This window comes from Eucalyptus grandis, chromosome 2 (genome assembly GCF_016545825.1).
Source record: "Eucalyptus grandis isolate ANBG69807.140 chromosome 2, ASM1654582v1, whole genome shotgun sequence".
Taxonomy (NCBI): Eukaryota; Viridiplantae; Streptophyta; class Magnoliopsida; order Myrtales; family Myrtaceae; genus Eucalyptus; species Eucalyptus grandis.
Window position 1 is genome coordinate 10,838,546 of NC_052613.1, and position 17,404 is coordinate 10,855,949.

Below are 17,404 nucleotides of genomic sequence, written 5' to 3' on the forward strand. Positions count from 1 at the left end.
CAACAAAAGTCGAGTTGCGCATGAAACCACTACTTTGTCTCATTGATTGAATGCAATTTCATTTGATTATGCACGCGTTTGTAGATCAAGTAACACCGACGGAGTTTCAATGATTTCATGTCCTATTTTATCTTCAACGGGCTATAGGATTGGTTTTGCCTTTGCTCCTTGACGTACGAATCGACTAGCAGCCCAAATTCAGGACAAGGAGGCCACAACGTGAGGTTCCCATTTGAGGTCCGTTGATGTGCCGTGCCAAGCTGTAAAAGATTGTGCCGAACTCGCGGCCTTAGAGAACCTACCTTGAGAGGGTTGCTGTGTAAAAACTCATGGATGATTTTGCAATAAATAAATGGAAGAAGATGGAAACATTCAATACACGATTCAAAAGTGACATCAGAAAAACAGCCCCGGTTTGGCACCTACCTTTGTGTTATCGCATTAGGCCAATGAGAGGAAGGCCACGGGCAGTTTTAACTTTTTGAAAAGACACCTCCCTCTGACTTCAGAAAGCCCAGCCTTTTTTGTCACGAGTCGCATCAAAAGGAGCTACTTGCCTTCCCTTTCAGCTTTATTCCTCCGTGTCTAGACGTTCTATATATGGATCCACCCCAACCTCAGGCTCTGCCAATAGGCTAGAACTTCTACAAAGTTGCAGAACGAGCAATAGAGAGAGACGGAGAGAGTTCACTGAATACTTCAATCATGTGCCATCCACGGAACCCTTTGCTCAGCCTGAAAGACCGGTCGTCGATGTTACGAAGGCGGTACCCCGCGCACGCCCTCGGAGCGACTAGAGCCGCTGACCAGGACGTTGGCAATGCCCGCGTGCCTGCAGCAGCAGCAGCAGCATCAGCAGCAGCAGGAACGGCTGGGGCCAGGGCTGATGGGCTTGGATCGAAGAGGAGATGCGTATGCTCGCCAACGCTGCACCCTGGCTCTTTCCGGTGTAGGCACCACCGCGCTGAGTATGCGTGGGGCGGTGCGATGGTGAGAAAACGACCAGAGGATATGTACAAACTATAGCTAGATACTTGAGAAAAAGAGAGAAGGAAACTGAGGCATGTCAAGCCTTTCTGTCTTTGAATTGCGATGCCTTTGTCCTTCCAGATTTCAGTTTTTAGTAATGAAAAATGGGCGATACGGGCAAGCCACTTTCTTTTGAATTATGCGTGTGGTTAGATGAGTAACTTATCGAAAATCTATCTAATTCCTTCCGTCGGATCACAGTCTCCCAGTCCCCCAGGAAAATAAGCAACAAAGAAGATCAGCCCCTTCACCCAAATCAGGAGTCCAGGCTTGGCACGGCTGCGTGCGACACTCGCCGGCGCATTGCAGCAGCTCCCTTGGTGAAAGCACCGTCATGCCGAGCCAAGTATGGCATGGTAGAGCAGTACACAATTCGTGCGGAAACTAGTCGTAAAAAAGAACATACAAGGGTGTTGGTGCAGAAACTCTTTACTTCCAGATTTTATCCTTGCTAATGAACTAAACAGTAGGAGCTCGGAGGCAGATTCGTGGCTTTGCCTTTCTATGCTTATAATTCCCGTTTGTTCTTTCCTACAACCTTTATCTACAAACTGTGTCAACCCTTTTCATGAGAAGGACAACGGCAGAAAGAGACGTAGAAACAGGATCATTTGGGATGGAAGCGCCAGAAACTCTGCAGCAGAAAAATTGACGAGAACAAGAACATCTAATTATATTGGTCGCTTGGATTCCTTAGTCCAACCTTAGACATTTGAAAACCAATATCCAAGGTCTGCATTTTAGACCGTTCGACAAGCAGTAAGAGGATATCCAGGAGAAATAATCAGATTTAATATCAACGAAGACTCTGAGTATCAACCAACGTAATAATTTTGCAAATCATCAGCACACCCATCATTATCAAAGAGTGTTATCCACCGGTCCAATTCAAGGGCTTAACCAAGGTGGACTATGCTTCAGGAAGCAAGGTCACAAGTTCAAATCCTGGCAAAGGCAATTTTCTTAAGACGATCCTCAAGAATCTATTGCCTTTGTAGTTATCCATTTGCAGTAGGACTGGGAGAAACACCTCAACTTGATAGGCTTGAGATGCTCTAAAAAGCAAAAACCCTACATAGTTTAAACGAAGAAAAACAACGTCGCAGTTGGTTTAGCAAGATCATCGCAACACTTTCAACATAAACATAGCTCATCCAACAGAAGATTAAAGACATTGGACCTCCAATTCATGAGAAACATCCACAACATAGAGTTTTCAAAAAAAATCATTACTATAAGCAGATAAAGGATATCCATTTTGTATATACATGGAGTTACGGGTCCCGCTGCTCTATAAATTTTTGTATCTCATATTGTTTGTGTCATCATTTGCAAGCTGAACTGGTAAGTAAGTGGCGGCTGAAAAATGCACACGGTCTACATACAGCGACGAGGACCAAGCTTTATCCCCAGTGCAAACACTTTGGAGTCCAGAGATGACAGCCTTCCACAATCACTGCGAGCATTTAAAATTGGATAAGTATTCACTGCCTGCACTTTCTCCTCAGACGCAAACAATCATAGCCATCGAGGACTTTCCACTGATCTGCTGGGAGTCATAACTAAAATCTGTAAAACCACGTAAGCTGGTATAATACAAAGATATCCAAGAGACATTCGCTGAGGAGAGACTAAGTGACAATCAACTCTTTGCTGGCGAGGGATGAAAGAGCTCCTAGCAAAAAAAGAAAAAGAGAAGAAAAAATATCATTTAGTTTAGGCAGCAGTTTATCTGTTAGCTACACAGCATATAGGCCTATTCCTATATGCAACTAAGAACCGAACTATATAGTCATTGCATTCTTGAGTAAAGGATTTCATTTAATGTCCTACAGATCATTTACCAAATCACACCACATGTGAACATGCAGATCAAGAAGTTATGACCATCTGATATCCTAATTGGAGAAAATAGTTTGAGCATGCAAAAACAAGGCATCTTGAGTAGCCAATACTAATAGCTCACTCAAAAACCACACATTATCCGTCCACAAAGAGATGTTACATGTAAGATTGACATCAAATTGCAGAATTTCTCACCTCAGGAGAGCAGTTTTGATGGGCAATAGTCTGGTTCTTGACATTAACAGATATCTCACAAGATACCCTTGCCTGCATACATTTAAAGAGAAAAAAATATAAGATAAAATCAGTTAGAAAGCCATGCACATTTCAGTAGAAGACAAGTGACCATAATTATCAGTCACATTGCAGATGGCATGCTCCATTGAAGCCATGGGAAAGACAATTAAGACTCAGCACTCACCGGAGAATGGTTCCTTTGCACCATTCAACCAAATAGCTATGACAAGTACGGCAATGCACGAGAGAACATTACACATTGATATTCCCGTCATAAGGTTTATTTGTAAAGTAACGAACAGCATGTCTCATGAATGACAGGATTTTTAGGCCAGCAAAGGTCCCCAATTTGTAGCATGAAACCAGAAACAGAGCCACAAACTCAATCAACAAGAGGATATCATCGTTCAATCTAGAAGTGCAAATCGCAGAAAGGCAAAGTGCAATGACCAAAGCAGACAAGTTACTGACTAAATTAGCTATAAAAGAAATGATGAAGTAAGAGTCCGAGAATATCACATGTCACAAGAAAGAAGCCGGCTTGTGTCCTGGGAAATGCTAAATATCTCTTAGACAAATCTCCGAGTCCACAAAATGCTAAATGTCAGTAATGGTATCGGGAGAAGAAAGCATCAATAATCCAAAAGCATTCCCTTGACTTTGATGAGTAGGCTAGCAGACAAATGATAGAGTGAGTGCATCCGTGCTAACTCCTGATCAATGTGCATCAATAGTGTAATCCCATTTGCCAACTCCATACATTTGCCAATAGGACACGAAGCAGCTACCTAATATAATCATTTCCCAAACACATCAGAATAACCTTCTTACTGCTCTAGCAGACCGACACCTACAGATCCTCCTGTATATCAAATTTCATTCTCTCTCACAACGCACACTCATACCCGAGCTCCGCGTGTTATGATGGTCAGCTCAAGATATTCGGCATCCACAAAAATCAAACCTTTTTTCCACTACAATGCACATTGCCCTGGTGATCATACCAGCATCTCCCACCCGAAGTCCGGTGCATCACTACCACGGTGCTCACAAGCTTCCCACTTTACACAAATACAAGCTCTTAACAAAGCTCTTTCACTACACCTCCTTCAATACATCGAAATTTCAAATCCATGAATACTTCTATCAATGATTGAATCATCGGCCTTCGCACAGAAACGAACGCCAGCAATTGCAATTTCACGCAAACCAAACCGAATCAGAACACTACACTCCGGAGACAAATTCGATACGGACGCCACAATTCGACGATCAGAGTCCAAAGAAACGCGATTACCTTGATGGGCAACTCGACGAACGAGATCCCCAACAACCCGTTGACTCTCGCGTCGGCGTCGAACGGCACGACGCCCTTCGCCAGGTCCTCGAGCAGGTAGAATGCGTCGTACACGACCCGGAGCCCGTCCAGGTCGACCGTGGTGTCCACGTACGACGACCCGCGCGCCGCGATCATCTCCCCCGCCGACGTCACCGACCCGAGCTCCCTCCCCCGGTAGCCCACCGAGACGTTGAGCGACCGGAGGTACATGGAGAACACGTCCCGGTTCCGGACCCGGAGGGTGACGTTGAAGGAGAGGTCGAGGGTGAGGGCCGGCGACGTGGCGATGCGGACGCGGTTGAGCCTGATCCGGGCGAGCTCGACGGTCGGGTCGGAGGGGAAGAGGACGAACCCCGCGGCGGCGGCGACGAGGAGGAAGGAGGCGGAGAAGCAGAGGCAGCGGCGGAGGCGGGGGCGGAGGGCGGAGCCGCGGCGGCGGGGGTAAAAGGGGAGGACGACGACGCCGACGGCGACGGCGTCGGGCGGCGGCGGCGGAGGAGGAGGGAGAGGAGTGTAGGGGAAGGCGGCGGCCGGGGCGGCGGCGGAGTGCTTGGAGGACATGTTTTGGATCGGCGATGAATTGACGGGCGACGTCGATTGGGGGGTTTATTCCGGTGCGGCCACGCGACTCCTTTTCCCGTACGCTACATAGACGTGGCCCAGCTGTTGCGGTCTGATTGACCGAAGGCGAAATCGAAGGGTGATCGGTTTCCGAATTGGGCCAGTTCCGCCTCAGAACCGAGAACCAAACTGATAGGACCGGAAATGTCCAATCCGGTTTCCGAATTGGAAAGATCTGACTTAGGGTTTCGACAATTTATTGGTCCAATCCAATTTGAGCGATTCAATTCCGCATTTGAAACAGAAAATCGGACTAATTATTCCCAATTTCAAGGAATTATCCAAAATCGCTTGGTTTGGTCCAATTGGGTTCAATTCTTGATCAGTCCGATTTCCATGCACATCCCTCGGTGCATCTCTACATCTAAGATTTTTAATTTGAAATTACTTAAACTTTTATAATACTTAAATATTGACATTTAGATTCAAGTAAGAATTCATAATTGCAATTTGAATATCTTAAATTTCGGTGCACAAGCAAAAATGACTTTTGCTCTTACTTACTTTTTAAGTGTCACAAACACACATTTAAATTATATATGACCCCAGTTTGATGAAATTGAAAAATCGGCATTAAAAATTCAAACAAAGAATTTTAGTATCCACATGTGCAATCCCGTAATCATTAAAAGTTTAATGACCAAGTACTACTAATTCTTTATCAAATATGGAAGTATGATCAGTGTTGATAGGCGTTGTGTCATGATGACATCTTGGATATTTGAACTCTAGCCCTCCACTTTCGCACGTGGCACGATACGAAGTCGTCGAATACGTGGAATGTTATGAATGTCTTGAATTCTGGACACGATTGAAAGCATACATTGGATGGTCATTTCAAAAATCAAGATAAAGAAGACATACCCTGTTTGATTGGACATGTGACCGAAAGGAAAACATAATGACGTATGTTGGTCGTTTTAACCACAAGATAAAAGAAAAGAGTACTATTCGCAAGGTGCTTGTAAGAAAGCATCTCTATCTTAGCAAAATAATCAACTTAGTCGGCCGAGTAGTTGTTTAAACCAACATTGTCTTAAATTTACTACAGTTTTTCTTATTCAATCCTAAGTTTTTTTTTTTTTATCAATTCAGTTATAAATATTTTATAATTATGTTAATTCGATTAATTCATTCATTCAATTTTGATCGGTCGACACCAACATGGACACTGACTGATGTCGACTAACGCTGACTTGGATAATTTCTTAATAATATTTTATTTTTGAATTTTTTATTCTTTTTATTTTCTTTTCACCTTCTTTCTCTTTCCTCTAATCGGCAACCAACCAAAGGCAAGCACCAAGAAGGTCAACCTCATCGGCCATTAGCGAGGGCGAGGCCAAGACCTACCCATGGCCTACAAGGCTCACCTAAGCCAAGGTTGCATGAGGTTGCATCCTTCGAACTCATGACCTCTAACGAGGTTAGGCATCACCATGGCTAGCAATCCTCGACCTCGCCAAAGGCTAAGCAAAGTTGTGGCTTTCAGGAAGGTTTGGCCTCGCCCATGGCCAATGAGGGCGAGCCTTGCCAACCTAGTAGTAGGCCTAGGTAAGGTTGCCCAACCATAGCTAGGCTTCCCCAAGGCCGACGAGGTCCCTCGTCTGCCTTGCCTTTGGCCAGTTGCCAACAGCGATTGGCTAGAAGAAAAAAAGAAATAGAAAGAAAATAAATAAACAAATAAATAAAATAATAAAATATTATGAAAATATTGTTCGCGTCAACATCATCGTCATCAACATCAGTGTCGACTATGTAAAATTGACTGAATTGATTGAATTAACATAATTGCAAAATGTTTAAAATTGAATTAACAAAAATAAAGAAATGTTTGTGATTGATTGGAAAAATTGTAAAAAGTTTGACTTTTTGGATAATCTTTTCATTTTCAAGTGATTTGGAGCTTTCTCGGTCACTGTTTTAAATCTCCCAATCACTTGTCAATCTTAAGAAATCTCGATTTGTCCATAACAAGGGTTTTATCGTATAGCAGGCGTCGGTAGCAATGGCTCAATTCGAATGATATCACTATAGATGAAATCTATCGTCCGGGAAGGGCGGCCGATGCTGATCGCCTTTGTCCAACTTTTTTTTGATATTTGGAAAGTTAAAATGCCAAAGGGGGGAGACTTTTCAGCATGGAGAAACTGACAGGTGGCCGATCCAGGTCATGAATGGGGGGGACTGAGCCATCATTTACCCCATCGATTCCTTGCCCCATGATAATGGTCCTTCTCAGAAGGCCCACCGCTCACCCTCTATATTCCCATTCCCTTTCAAAGGGCAGAAAAATCCCCCACTCTCTCTCTCTCTCTCTCTCTCTCTCTCACCCACTTTCCAGATCTCAGCAGACATAATGTCTTGGATTCGCCAGTGCCATTCAAGCCCCATCCCAAAAGTACTAGATTTTTTCTGTCCATAGAACTCAAGGATATGTCCAAAAGCAAAATCACCTCTGACCATTATGACATTAGTCCATGTAGATGGGATGATTGATATTGAGTTGGATTTTCAAATCGTTGTTATCTTAGTTAGCCATAGAAGGAACTATTTGAGCTCAACTTTTCACATGTTTTTATCTTAGGTGAATTAGAATCAATCATTCTCTTACGACGATTGAAGTCATTAGAACCATATTTCTTTTTTTCTTTTTTATTAAATTGACATCAGAAAAAGCTAAAGCTATTAGTAGGCAGGCTAAATATAAATAGTACCATATTGAATTTCGTAAATAAACAATATTAGATAATACTTTAACATTCTCAGACATTCTTGGAACTCGATAAAAGCTGAAGAGCACTTGAATGAACTTCAAACATGTACACTTGTAATACTCATATAGTATTCATCAACCTTTGTCCTGGACTAAAAGGGTTTGAAAGTCTCCAGATAAAACCCTCACCAGTTGCATCCTATTGATTGGTCAGAAAAGCAGGCATACCCAAAATCTGAACAGACAATCAAATTGCTGATAGAGCCTTTAGGGCTACCTCATATTGCACAATAAGTCGAGTTCACAAAGAAAAAAAAAGCATAGATCACAAGTCATAGAAGGCCTAATCCTTCAGAAGTTGAAAAGGCACATCATCATAGTCACACAACACCCGCACGAGGTTCACGCAGAATCAACAGACTTGGGAGAGAGGGAGCTGACAGATGAGCTAGCGCCGTTTTTGGACGTCGGCATCGAGTTCGACCGCTTCATAAAGGCCGAGGACCTTGCGCGGTGAAAGCGGCACCGGAACGAGCCTTCGTGCGTCGTCGGCGAGCACAAGCACTGGCCCTTCGGCGAGCTCAGCGGCGCAGCCGTGGCCTCTCCTTTGGGGGAGGTGCTTACGCTGATGTTTTGCTTGGAGGCCATTGGAGGGTGGCTGGAACCAATGAAAGTTCAAAACCTTTTGTATGAAGATAACAATAAGGAGAGAGAGAGAGAGAGAGAGAGAGAGAGAGATGGTGAAGATATGGGGGAGTTTGGGATGATAAATATGGAATGGGCAAGGTCAGAAGAGAGAATTCGAATTGAGTGGGTATTATTTTAGTCTATATATGGTTTGTCCATATTGTAACTGACCATAGATGTGGCCACGTCCATGTGTATCTATAGGTTCTAGCCCCCAGTTTAAAGCCTAATCGTGAAGGAAAAGTAGAACGCGTCTTTTTAACTTTTTCCATGTTCATGTTATTGGGGGGGCGTCCAACGTCAGTCCGTGACAAGTTAAAAAGTAACTAATCTATAAATTTAAGGAAGTGGGTCTACAAAGGGGAGAGAAAATACGTACGTATGATTTAGGATATAATTGACGTGTGGAATCAATCGAGAACCTTTGAGGATAAGGATGGCCCAATTCATCTCATTAGGTTTATAGTCAATTTAGCTAAGCCCATCCGATGCATATTATATATATTAAAATTGGTTGAAGTTAGTGGATGCAAAAATCATATATCACATAACAGTGACTTTTTAAGAAGCGAATATATGACAATATATAATCGTAGAAATTACTTGCACAGCATACTATTCGAATGATTGATCCATTTTACCGGCACGATAATCGATTAGGGCACATGTTGACTCGAGTGGCTACATGAAGAGATGAGGTTCTCATGTGGGGGTTTCATGTGGCTCATTGCGCACGTAGCAGATTCTTTCCCCCTTTATTGATCTCCAACCACTCTGCAAAATGCCAAATGGATCTGATCCCTATTCTCTTTCCAGTCCACAAATTATACAAAACTCATCGAATCAGAGAGTAATTCCGCGTTAGATCTCGGACCATGTGAGCTCCATCAACGGAATTTGATGCCATGTTATCAAACAACCATTAGCTGAACCTCTTCTGCTCATCATGTGATGCCTCTTTCCACGTGTCTTTCACGCCACGAAAAGCAACAAAAGAGCACTCGCTTCGTCGCGACAAGATGCATGAATCATTTGACAGGTGCTGTGGAGTCTGTCGCACAGGTTGATGTCCCGGAAACCCTAATACACTAGCAATGCAAAACGATGTCTGACGCGCGCAGGTTGCTGAATCTCGTATCAATATATTATCAAGCTGTGTCTCGTGCGATCGGCTGGGCTAGTAAAGTATTATATGCAATAGGCATCTGGAGCTTCTGAACATGTGATGCCATGGATCTTCTATGGCTCTTCATTTGAACCCCAAAGGACATGCTACATCCCGCAACAGAGTTGCACTCAAACGAACAAGGCAACTCTCTCTCCTGATTCCCTCCCTAATCCATTATTATTGGAAATATGACTTTTGAGTTTTAGCTCCAGTCCACACACGGCGTCATCGGAAGCGACGCAGATGTGGATATCGATTGACTTTGCTTTTGAATTTTTAAAAATGCACATGTTTTATTGACTTACTTCTTCATGTGCACTGTCTCATATAGAAATTATTAGCTCTCAAGAATATTAATTGTCAATTTACAAAAGAGAATCGAAGCAACTGGTTCATGGGTAGACCGCAATCTCGTTCAACTTGTTTGTTGTTTGTCAAAAGAAAATGTTATGATGTAACATCATGTTGTGGCCTTCAAACACGAGAAGGCCTACACTAGTCAAATGTTCGGGGCGGGAGTGTTTTCATCTTAAGGTCCATGATTCAGATTTGGGTTGGTGAAGTTTTCATTTTATTTTAGTTTTTCATTTGAATTAAACAAGAATCAGATCACCAGGCAATTCCAACCCGAAACCAACCGATTGTTTCCCAAATCAGGCTAGAACCGAACTGACCAATACGATTATGGCTAGCTCGAGTTGTCGAGTTAAACAAGCTCATTGCACACCACTCGTCACGTGATGTAACCATGGTACTTAATGCCTTCTGAATGGCAAGAGCTTTGGAGCAGAACAAGATGAGAGAAGCTGGGATATCCTGATCCATGAAGTGAAAAGTTATCAAGTCGAAAATTATATATATATAAAGAAAAAAAAAGAAGTTATCAAGAGGTTGAGGCCACTGACCAAAAAAAAAAAAAAAAAAAGAGTTGAGGCCTCAAGGCCAGATGTAACTCATGACATGGGCAAAGCTCAAGTCAAGCCTGTCTACCAAGGTTTAAGAATCTGAATGGCCCGGCCCACCCATGATGAGCGATCTGGCATCATGCCCAGTCATTCTGACATACGCACAACGCTTCCATTTGGTACTTCAACAGTGCTCAATGTTCATTAAGGCAGTGTTTGTTTGTGTTCTTATTTTTTGTTCATGAACAGAATTCTTTTTTTTTTTTTTTCAGGGAACAAAAAAAAGAATAGAAACGCGTTTGTTTGTATTTTTGTGCCAAATAAAAAATTATTTCTGGTTTCTAGAACAATTTGGAGAATCAAATTTTCTCTCTATTCTTTCTTTTTTCTTCTTTTTTCTTTAGCCGGTCGTTGGCCTCGACCATGACCGGCGACCAGCCGTCGAGGGCCGGCAACCTCGCCAGAGCGTCGCTGGCCCCGATGAGGCCGAGCGTCACCGACCCCTAGCGAGGCTCGGCCTCGCCTCGCTAGGCGAGCTCGGGCTTGCCCAACCGGCAAGACTGAGCTCACCCAGCCACCGGTCCAAGGCGAGGCTGCCGGCCCTCGTCGATTGATCTCCGGCCATGGCCGAGGCTGAGCTCACCCAGCCACCGGTCAAGGCGAGGCCGCCACTCTTGTCGACCGATCACGGCGATGGCCGAGGCCGGCGACCGCCAAAAGAAGAAAAAAAAAAAAAAAAAAAAAGGAAAAATATTAAAAAATTAAAAGAAACAAAAAAAAAACACAAATTTACCAAATATGTTTTTTGTTCTTTTTTATTTTCGAACAAGTTTACCAAACGCGTTTTCTGATCAAAAATTGTTCTCCTTAATAAAAATAGTTTTTTTTCTATTTCTGTTCCCTCAAACAATTTTTGAATGGAAATATTACCGAACGCACCCTAAAAGTCTTATTTCATCTACCTGCTCTGGAATTTTCAGAGAGTTGACCAGCTCTTTTTCCGTATGCAATTCCAAGTCCTTGCCATAATTATATCCAGGTGTGCCAACAGGGAGCGAGGGAGTTTCAGTAGGGACAAATTAATGTTCCATATCCACTTTCGAACAGCACGGTGAAGATTTCCCTATCAAAATCAATTCCCACCCAAAAAATCATTTTAAACTGGATTGCTTCTCATTGGCCAAACTCTTGATCGCAAGTCCGAGAAAAACACAAAAAACATCCCAAGTTATCTGACGGCAAACATGCCACGGTGTGAACTTAGTTCGGTCTAGAGCACTACCTAACCGCTGTACAAAGAAAAAACATGTTAAAAATAGTACTTCATAGAGAATGTAAACATGTCATGTGTCAGCTCAGATTTTCCAACATGCTGTGTTGTGAACCTTTCACATGATTTGAATGTCTGAACTAACAGCAAGATTCTTCTCCACCAGAAGAGGATCAGCAGCCGCAACAGTCTTCACATTTTGGGGGTGACCTCAAATCAAAAAAGCAGACGCCATGATTATGCTTCCTCCTCTCCGGCGGCTTCTCTGTTTAGCACAGATTGTCCTTAAATCCTGATTAGAATTCTCCCTGGGACATCTCTTTACCATGTTATGATGATGACTGACAAAACCCAAAAAAGCGGGTCCATAATTGCGGGGAGATTAATCATAATTAATGATCATAAGGATCTCACACGGATCTCTTAGGCGCAAATCCATACCTGTCCTATTGCGAAAGCCATTTTGAAAAACTGAGCAGATGTTGGTGCACCTAGGGCTAGTGCTTGTCTCACGGAATATGCACAAACATAACGCGAAACTAATACGAGAATGGAAAACGTGAAGCAAATGCAGCTGCTTTGAAATAGAAACTGACATGATTCGGGGCAAGTTCTCCGCGACTATTTGCATCTTCATCGAGTTGCTGATACTTTAAGATGGTTCTATTCTCAGACAATCATCTTTCTTGATAGTTTAAACTATCGGGCAACTGGCCATTGTATATATCAAACTAATCTCGTTAACATTGGCCAAGGGATCAAATCGAATATTTATTAGCCCAACAAGACAGAAGAAGTCAACTTTCACCCCGAACACTGCATCAGCTGAAGACTACTCGGCCAAGTCAAGGATGCACTTGGACTTGTAGAAGAAGAAAAGGCAACGTTTTGATTAGGTCAATTCTGTCTGCTTTCAAGTTACAACACGTTAGATACAATCGCTATGAGTCCTACCGTCCTAGCTAGTCCTCCACACGAAGAAAACGACGCAAAAAAGCAGCACTAAATAACCAATCTCCCATTAAGCTAATAAATAAAAAAAGACTGCTTCTCTCGTAGTCTTGGAATATCCCATCTTTTAATCTCTAGCTGGATTGTCAAAAGACAACCTTGCATGAATGAGTCCGCTAATTTAGCCCCAACCACTCGATTCTGTCCCTACGCAATACAGCCATAAGTAGATGAACATGCAGTCTTCTAGAAAAATTTGCAGGGCCCCTCATGTTCCTGTTTTTCAAAGTAACGCCTGTACGAACTCTGTTGTTTTTCTTTTGATCGTTTAATGCGTAAGGATGACACTGAATGATGAAATGATCCCAGCCAGAAAGGCAACTAATGCCGGAAAAAAAAAGTCAAACCACATGAGAATCGTTAAGCACTCAATGGTACATAACATGACTTTACAGGTGCCCCACTTTGAAAATTTGAAGCACGAAATCTGCAAGATATGTGTAGATTAGTCTAATGAGAGAAGATAAAGATAAAATGATCTTGCAATAGCCCCAGTGAGAAAACTCCTAGGCCTTTTTCTTTGCCTCTTGTCCAAGACAATCTCGCAATCTTGAACCAGATGAGAGCCTGAAGCAAGAAGAACTGGTGCAAGATACCAATGTTCATCTTTCTTGCAGAAGAAGATGGCGAAACTCGGAACCCTCCTTCTTGTGCTCTTGTTCTCGTTCACCTCCAGAGCAGAAATTATATTCCAGCTGACGCAGGGCCAACAGCTGAGGGACTGGGAACACCTTCTTGCTCCAAAGGGTACGTTCAAACTAGGCTTCTTCAGCCCAGGCTCTTCGAGTTACCGATACTTGGGAATATGGTACAGCAAACTACCGCATAATCCTGAAGCCGTCTGGGTGGCGAATCCGAACAACCCTATTTCCAATTCGTCTGGAGTTCTGAACTTGGACAGTGATGGACGATTGAAGATAACCGCAAATGGTGGCCAGACGATTGTGGTGAGTTCCAATGATCCGGTAACAAATGAAGTGACGCTCACTTTGCTCGATACCGGGAATTTGCTATTGAGGGAAGTGAATTCTGATGGAACAGTGGGAAGGGTTTTGTGGCAGAGTTTTGATTATCCATCAAGCACTCTACTTCCAGGAATGAAACTGGGTTTAGATATAAAAGCCAGGACTAACTGGACGCTCACCTCATGGCTAAGCGACCGGGACCCAGCTCCAGGAGCTTTCCGTCTGGGCGTGGATCCTGGAAGCGCCAACCAGCTAGTGATTTGGCACCGCGAGGAGATATATTGGACCAGCGGAGCATGGGAAAATGGAGGATTTCAGATGGCACCTGAGCTGACCCGAGATAAGACTGCATATGAGTTCAGCTTCGTGTCCGATGAAAACGAGAAGTACTTCACTTTCTCTTTGAAGAACAATTCAACCATCACAAGGTGGGAAATTAATCTATGGGGGCAAATAGTACAGTCTACTCTGGCCAAGGATGGTACTACTTGGCTCTACTCAAGTACTAGTTCATGCAACTCGAATGGGAATTACTCTGGTGCTGTGTGTGTAGATCAACAGCCGTCGGCTTGTCGGAATGGCTCGGAGCTGTTTGTGCCACAAAAAGGCTACTATAATAAAGGGGAATTGCTCTATTCTGACCATAATTCAAGCTTGACCCTGAGTGATTGCCATTCCATGTGCTGGAACAATTGCTCATGCATAGCTTTTGGGAGTCTTTTTACCGATGGAACTGGATGTGAGTTTTGGAACAAGGGAGGGACATATATTCCCAATGATAACTTTGATGTTCTCTATGTGCTTACCTCGGCTGTCGACAATGGTATGTGGAAGTTCTAAATCCATTGTGCATATTGTAATATACTCTAGCCTTGTGTTTTGCTCTTTATACTTCTAAACTCTCCAACCAATACTTGGATGCAAAATCCCTAACTGCGACGAAGTTCCAAACTGAGAGCCATATTGTGAAATGGGTGCATGATGGAACTCAATAAAGCTATTGGCAATGCTTTTATTTAGAATGGCTTTCACTAAATTAATTCTGATTTGCTATGGATTCCAGCTGAAGGAGGTCCAACAAGCAAAAAGAAAAACAGGTGGTGGGTATGGTTAGTCATAGCCACTGTCCTAGCTGCAGCTACGCTAATATTGGGTTATCTTCTATACTTAAGGAAGAGAAAGCTAAAGCTTCTGCAAAACGATGGTTGGGCTTTAGATTCTATTGATGATATTTTTACTAGGTAGGTATTTACAGTAAAAGCCTAAATGCTCTCTGTTTTATCTGCAGAAGGGGTGGAAACAAAGCAGGACCATGCATTGCTGAACCAACAGATGATGCCTTCTAATAAATTCGGCAGCTCAAATAGGCTGAAAAGGAGTAAAACGAATCACAACGACTTTCAGCAGTATAGCTTTTCTGAGGTATATGCTGCAACAGATTACTTTGCACCTGCTAACAAGCTGGGAGAGGGAGGTTTTGGACCAGTTTACAAGGTAAAAAGACTATTTTATGATTCCAAATGCCATCTGACAGATGATCAGTGAGTGCTGAGAGGTTTACCATATGTAGGGTATCCTGCCAGATGGACGACAAATTGCAGTGAAAAGGCTCTCAAGAAATTCAGGACAAGGGCTGGAGGAGTTCATGAATGAAATTACATTGATTGCTGGACTTCAACACACAAATCTGGTTAAGCTACTCGGTTGCTGCATACAAGGTGAAGAGAAGATGCTGATCTATGAGTACATGCCAAACAGAAGCTTGGACTCGTTTCTATTTGGTGAGTAGATAGATCGGTTGGGGGTCTCAAATAGTTATTCATAGTGGATTTCCATTGGCATAACTAAATTATTTTGTTGACTGCCAACTGAATTTTCGAATAAAAAAATGACAGATCTAGCGAAAAGGAAATTACTGGACTGGAATAAGCGCCTGAATATAATCGAAGGCGTCGCACAAGGGCTGCTATATCTCCATAAATATTCAAGACTGAAGGTCATACACAGAGATTTAAAAGCCAGCAACATATTACTCGACGATAATATGAACCCCAAGATATCAGATTTCGGGATGGCTAGGATTTTTGGGCAGAATGAATCCAGAGCTAACACCAATAGGGTAGTCGGAACATAGTAAGTACACAGTATCTCTAAGCAACCTTGCACAATTCTAATCAAAATTCTCCTGTAGACGGTTCTTACATGTTTGACATTTTCCTGTTATGGTGGATAACAATGTGCAGTGGTTACATGTCTCCCGAGTATGCCATGAAAGGAATATTCTCCGTGAAGTCTGATGTCTTTAGTTTCGGAGTTCTACTTCTGGAGATTGTTACTGGCAGGAAAAATACCGTTTTTGCATCATCCACTCCTGTTGGCCTCATAGAACAGGTATGTGGTTCAAGTTCAGACATATCATAATACTCCGCTTGCAAATTTGATGCAAATTCTGACATTTTTTATGAATAAAAAACTAACTGCAGACATGGGACCTATGGAGTCAAGGTGACATTTTGGAGTTGATGGACCCATCTCTCGGTTCCTTGTGCCCGAAGAATGAACTAATCAGAATCATCCATGTTGGTCTTCTCTGTGTTCAAGAGGGTGCTGCAGATAGACCGACAATGTCAAATGTTATTTCGATGATTACAAATGATAGCGTCTTCCTACCAGATCCAAAACAAGCAGCATACTGCATAGGCAAAAGTGAATCTGGAGAATCATCCAGCGGGAAGTCGAATCTTTATTCCATCAATGATGTATCCATATCAATAATGGAAGCGAGATAGAAATAGTCCTTGATACTTCAGATTAGTATTCTAACAGTTCCTTTCTTGATGAATATTCTGTATAGTATGAAGCCTACCCATAATTCCCATTTCCTGTGTCAGTTGAGGCTATATCAAATGTGACTCCCTCTAATTATGACTAGGCGTAGGGATTCAACTATGCAGTAGTTAGTGAGTGTTTGTAATTGATAGTTGTTAACAGGATCATTAAGTTCTTCATTAAGTGATGCTTGGAAACACTGGTCAGGTCTCGGGAAGTAGAAATACTGTCCATTGATCGCAGTAATAAATTGAGAAGTACACAAATCAATATCCTGCTCTAGTTGTGCCAGCGCCTCTTGTACTGGCTTGGTTCTTTTGCTTGCCAATTGGCTTTCTTCTATCAGCTTCCTTCCACTCTCTATGAGCATGTTCATTGAGAGTGTAAGTTTTTTGAAGCTGAGGGTTATGTAGTTTTCCTTCCCCCTTATATCTATTTCTTACCTTACCAAAATATATATATATATATATATATATATATATATATCCTGCTCTCCTAGCATCTAAAATCCAGCTAAATTTCTCAACGTATTTCGAGATTCTCGGTTTATATTGTATTTAAGTTGGCAGGATAGATCACGCCTACTTGTAACAGACATACTGAGCAGTTGCTTGCAAATAATGTCCGAAGGTGGAGCGACGTTTGAGCGCCTAGGTGTTTTCCACCTACTGCTTCTCGGGCAAGTCCCTCTCTTCCTTCTCGGGATTCTCCTCTTCTTCTTCTTCATCCTCCTTCTCTAGCAGATCATATGCCAATGGTGGTGATAATGGTGTCTTCTGGGG

The 17,404-nt window shown here is 42.7% G+C and overlaps 2 protein-coding genes across 3 annotated transcripts; one reads left to right on the forward strand and one right to left on the reverse strand.

Annotated features, from left to right (window-relative positions):
• Positions 1-2,182: 2,182 nt before the first annotated feature.
• LOC104438290 lies at positions 2,183-6,155 on the reverse strand. Its single transcript, XM_010051402.3, has 3 exons — positions 4,409-6,155; positions 3,070-3,141; positions 2,183-2,704 (listed from the first exon to the last, which is right to left on the reverse strand). Exons 1-3 carry the CDS (start codon positions 5,009-5,011, stop codon positions 2,672-2,674), a joined length of 708 nt encoding a protein of 235 aa, XP_010049704.2. The 5' UTR covers positions 5,012-6,155; the 3' UTR covers positions 2,183-2,671.
• Positions 6,156-13,261: 7,106 nt separating this feature from the next.
• Positions 13,262-16,892, forward strand: LOC104438289 (G-type lectin S-receptor-like serine/threonine-protein kinase CES101). 2 transcript variants are annotated; one of them, XM_010051400.3, is made up of 7 exons: positions 13,262-14,616; positions 14,857-14,997; positions 15,082-15,287; positions 15,364-15,574; positions 15,689-15,926; positions 16,037-16,184; positions 16,277-16,892. In XM_010051400.3, exons 1-7 carry the CDS (start codon positions 13,452-13,454, stop codon positions 16,580-16,582), a joined length of 2,415 nt encoding a protein of 804 aa, XP_010049702.2. In that variant the 5' UTR covers positions 13,262-13,451; the 3' UTR covers positions 16,583-16,892. The 2 variants fall into 2 exon arrangements, with proteins under 2 accessions (XP_010049702.2, XP_010049703.2); XM_010051401.3 differs by having other exon boundaries at positions 15,085-15,287.
• Positions 16,893-17,404: the final 512 nt, after the last annotated feature.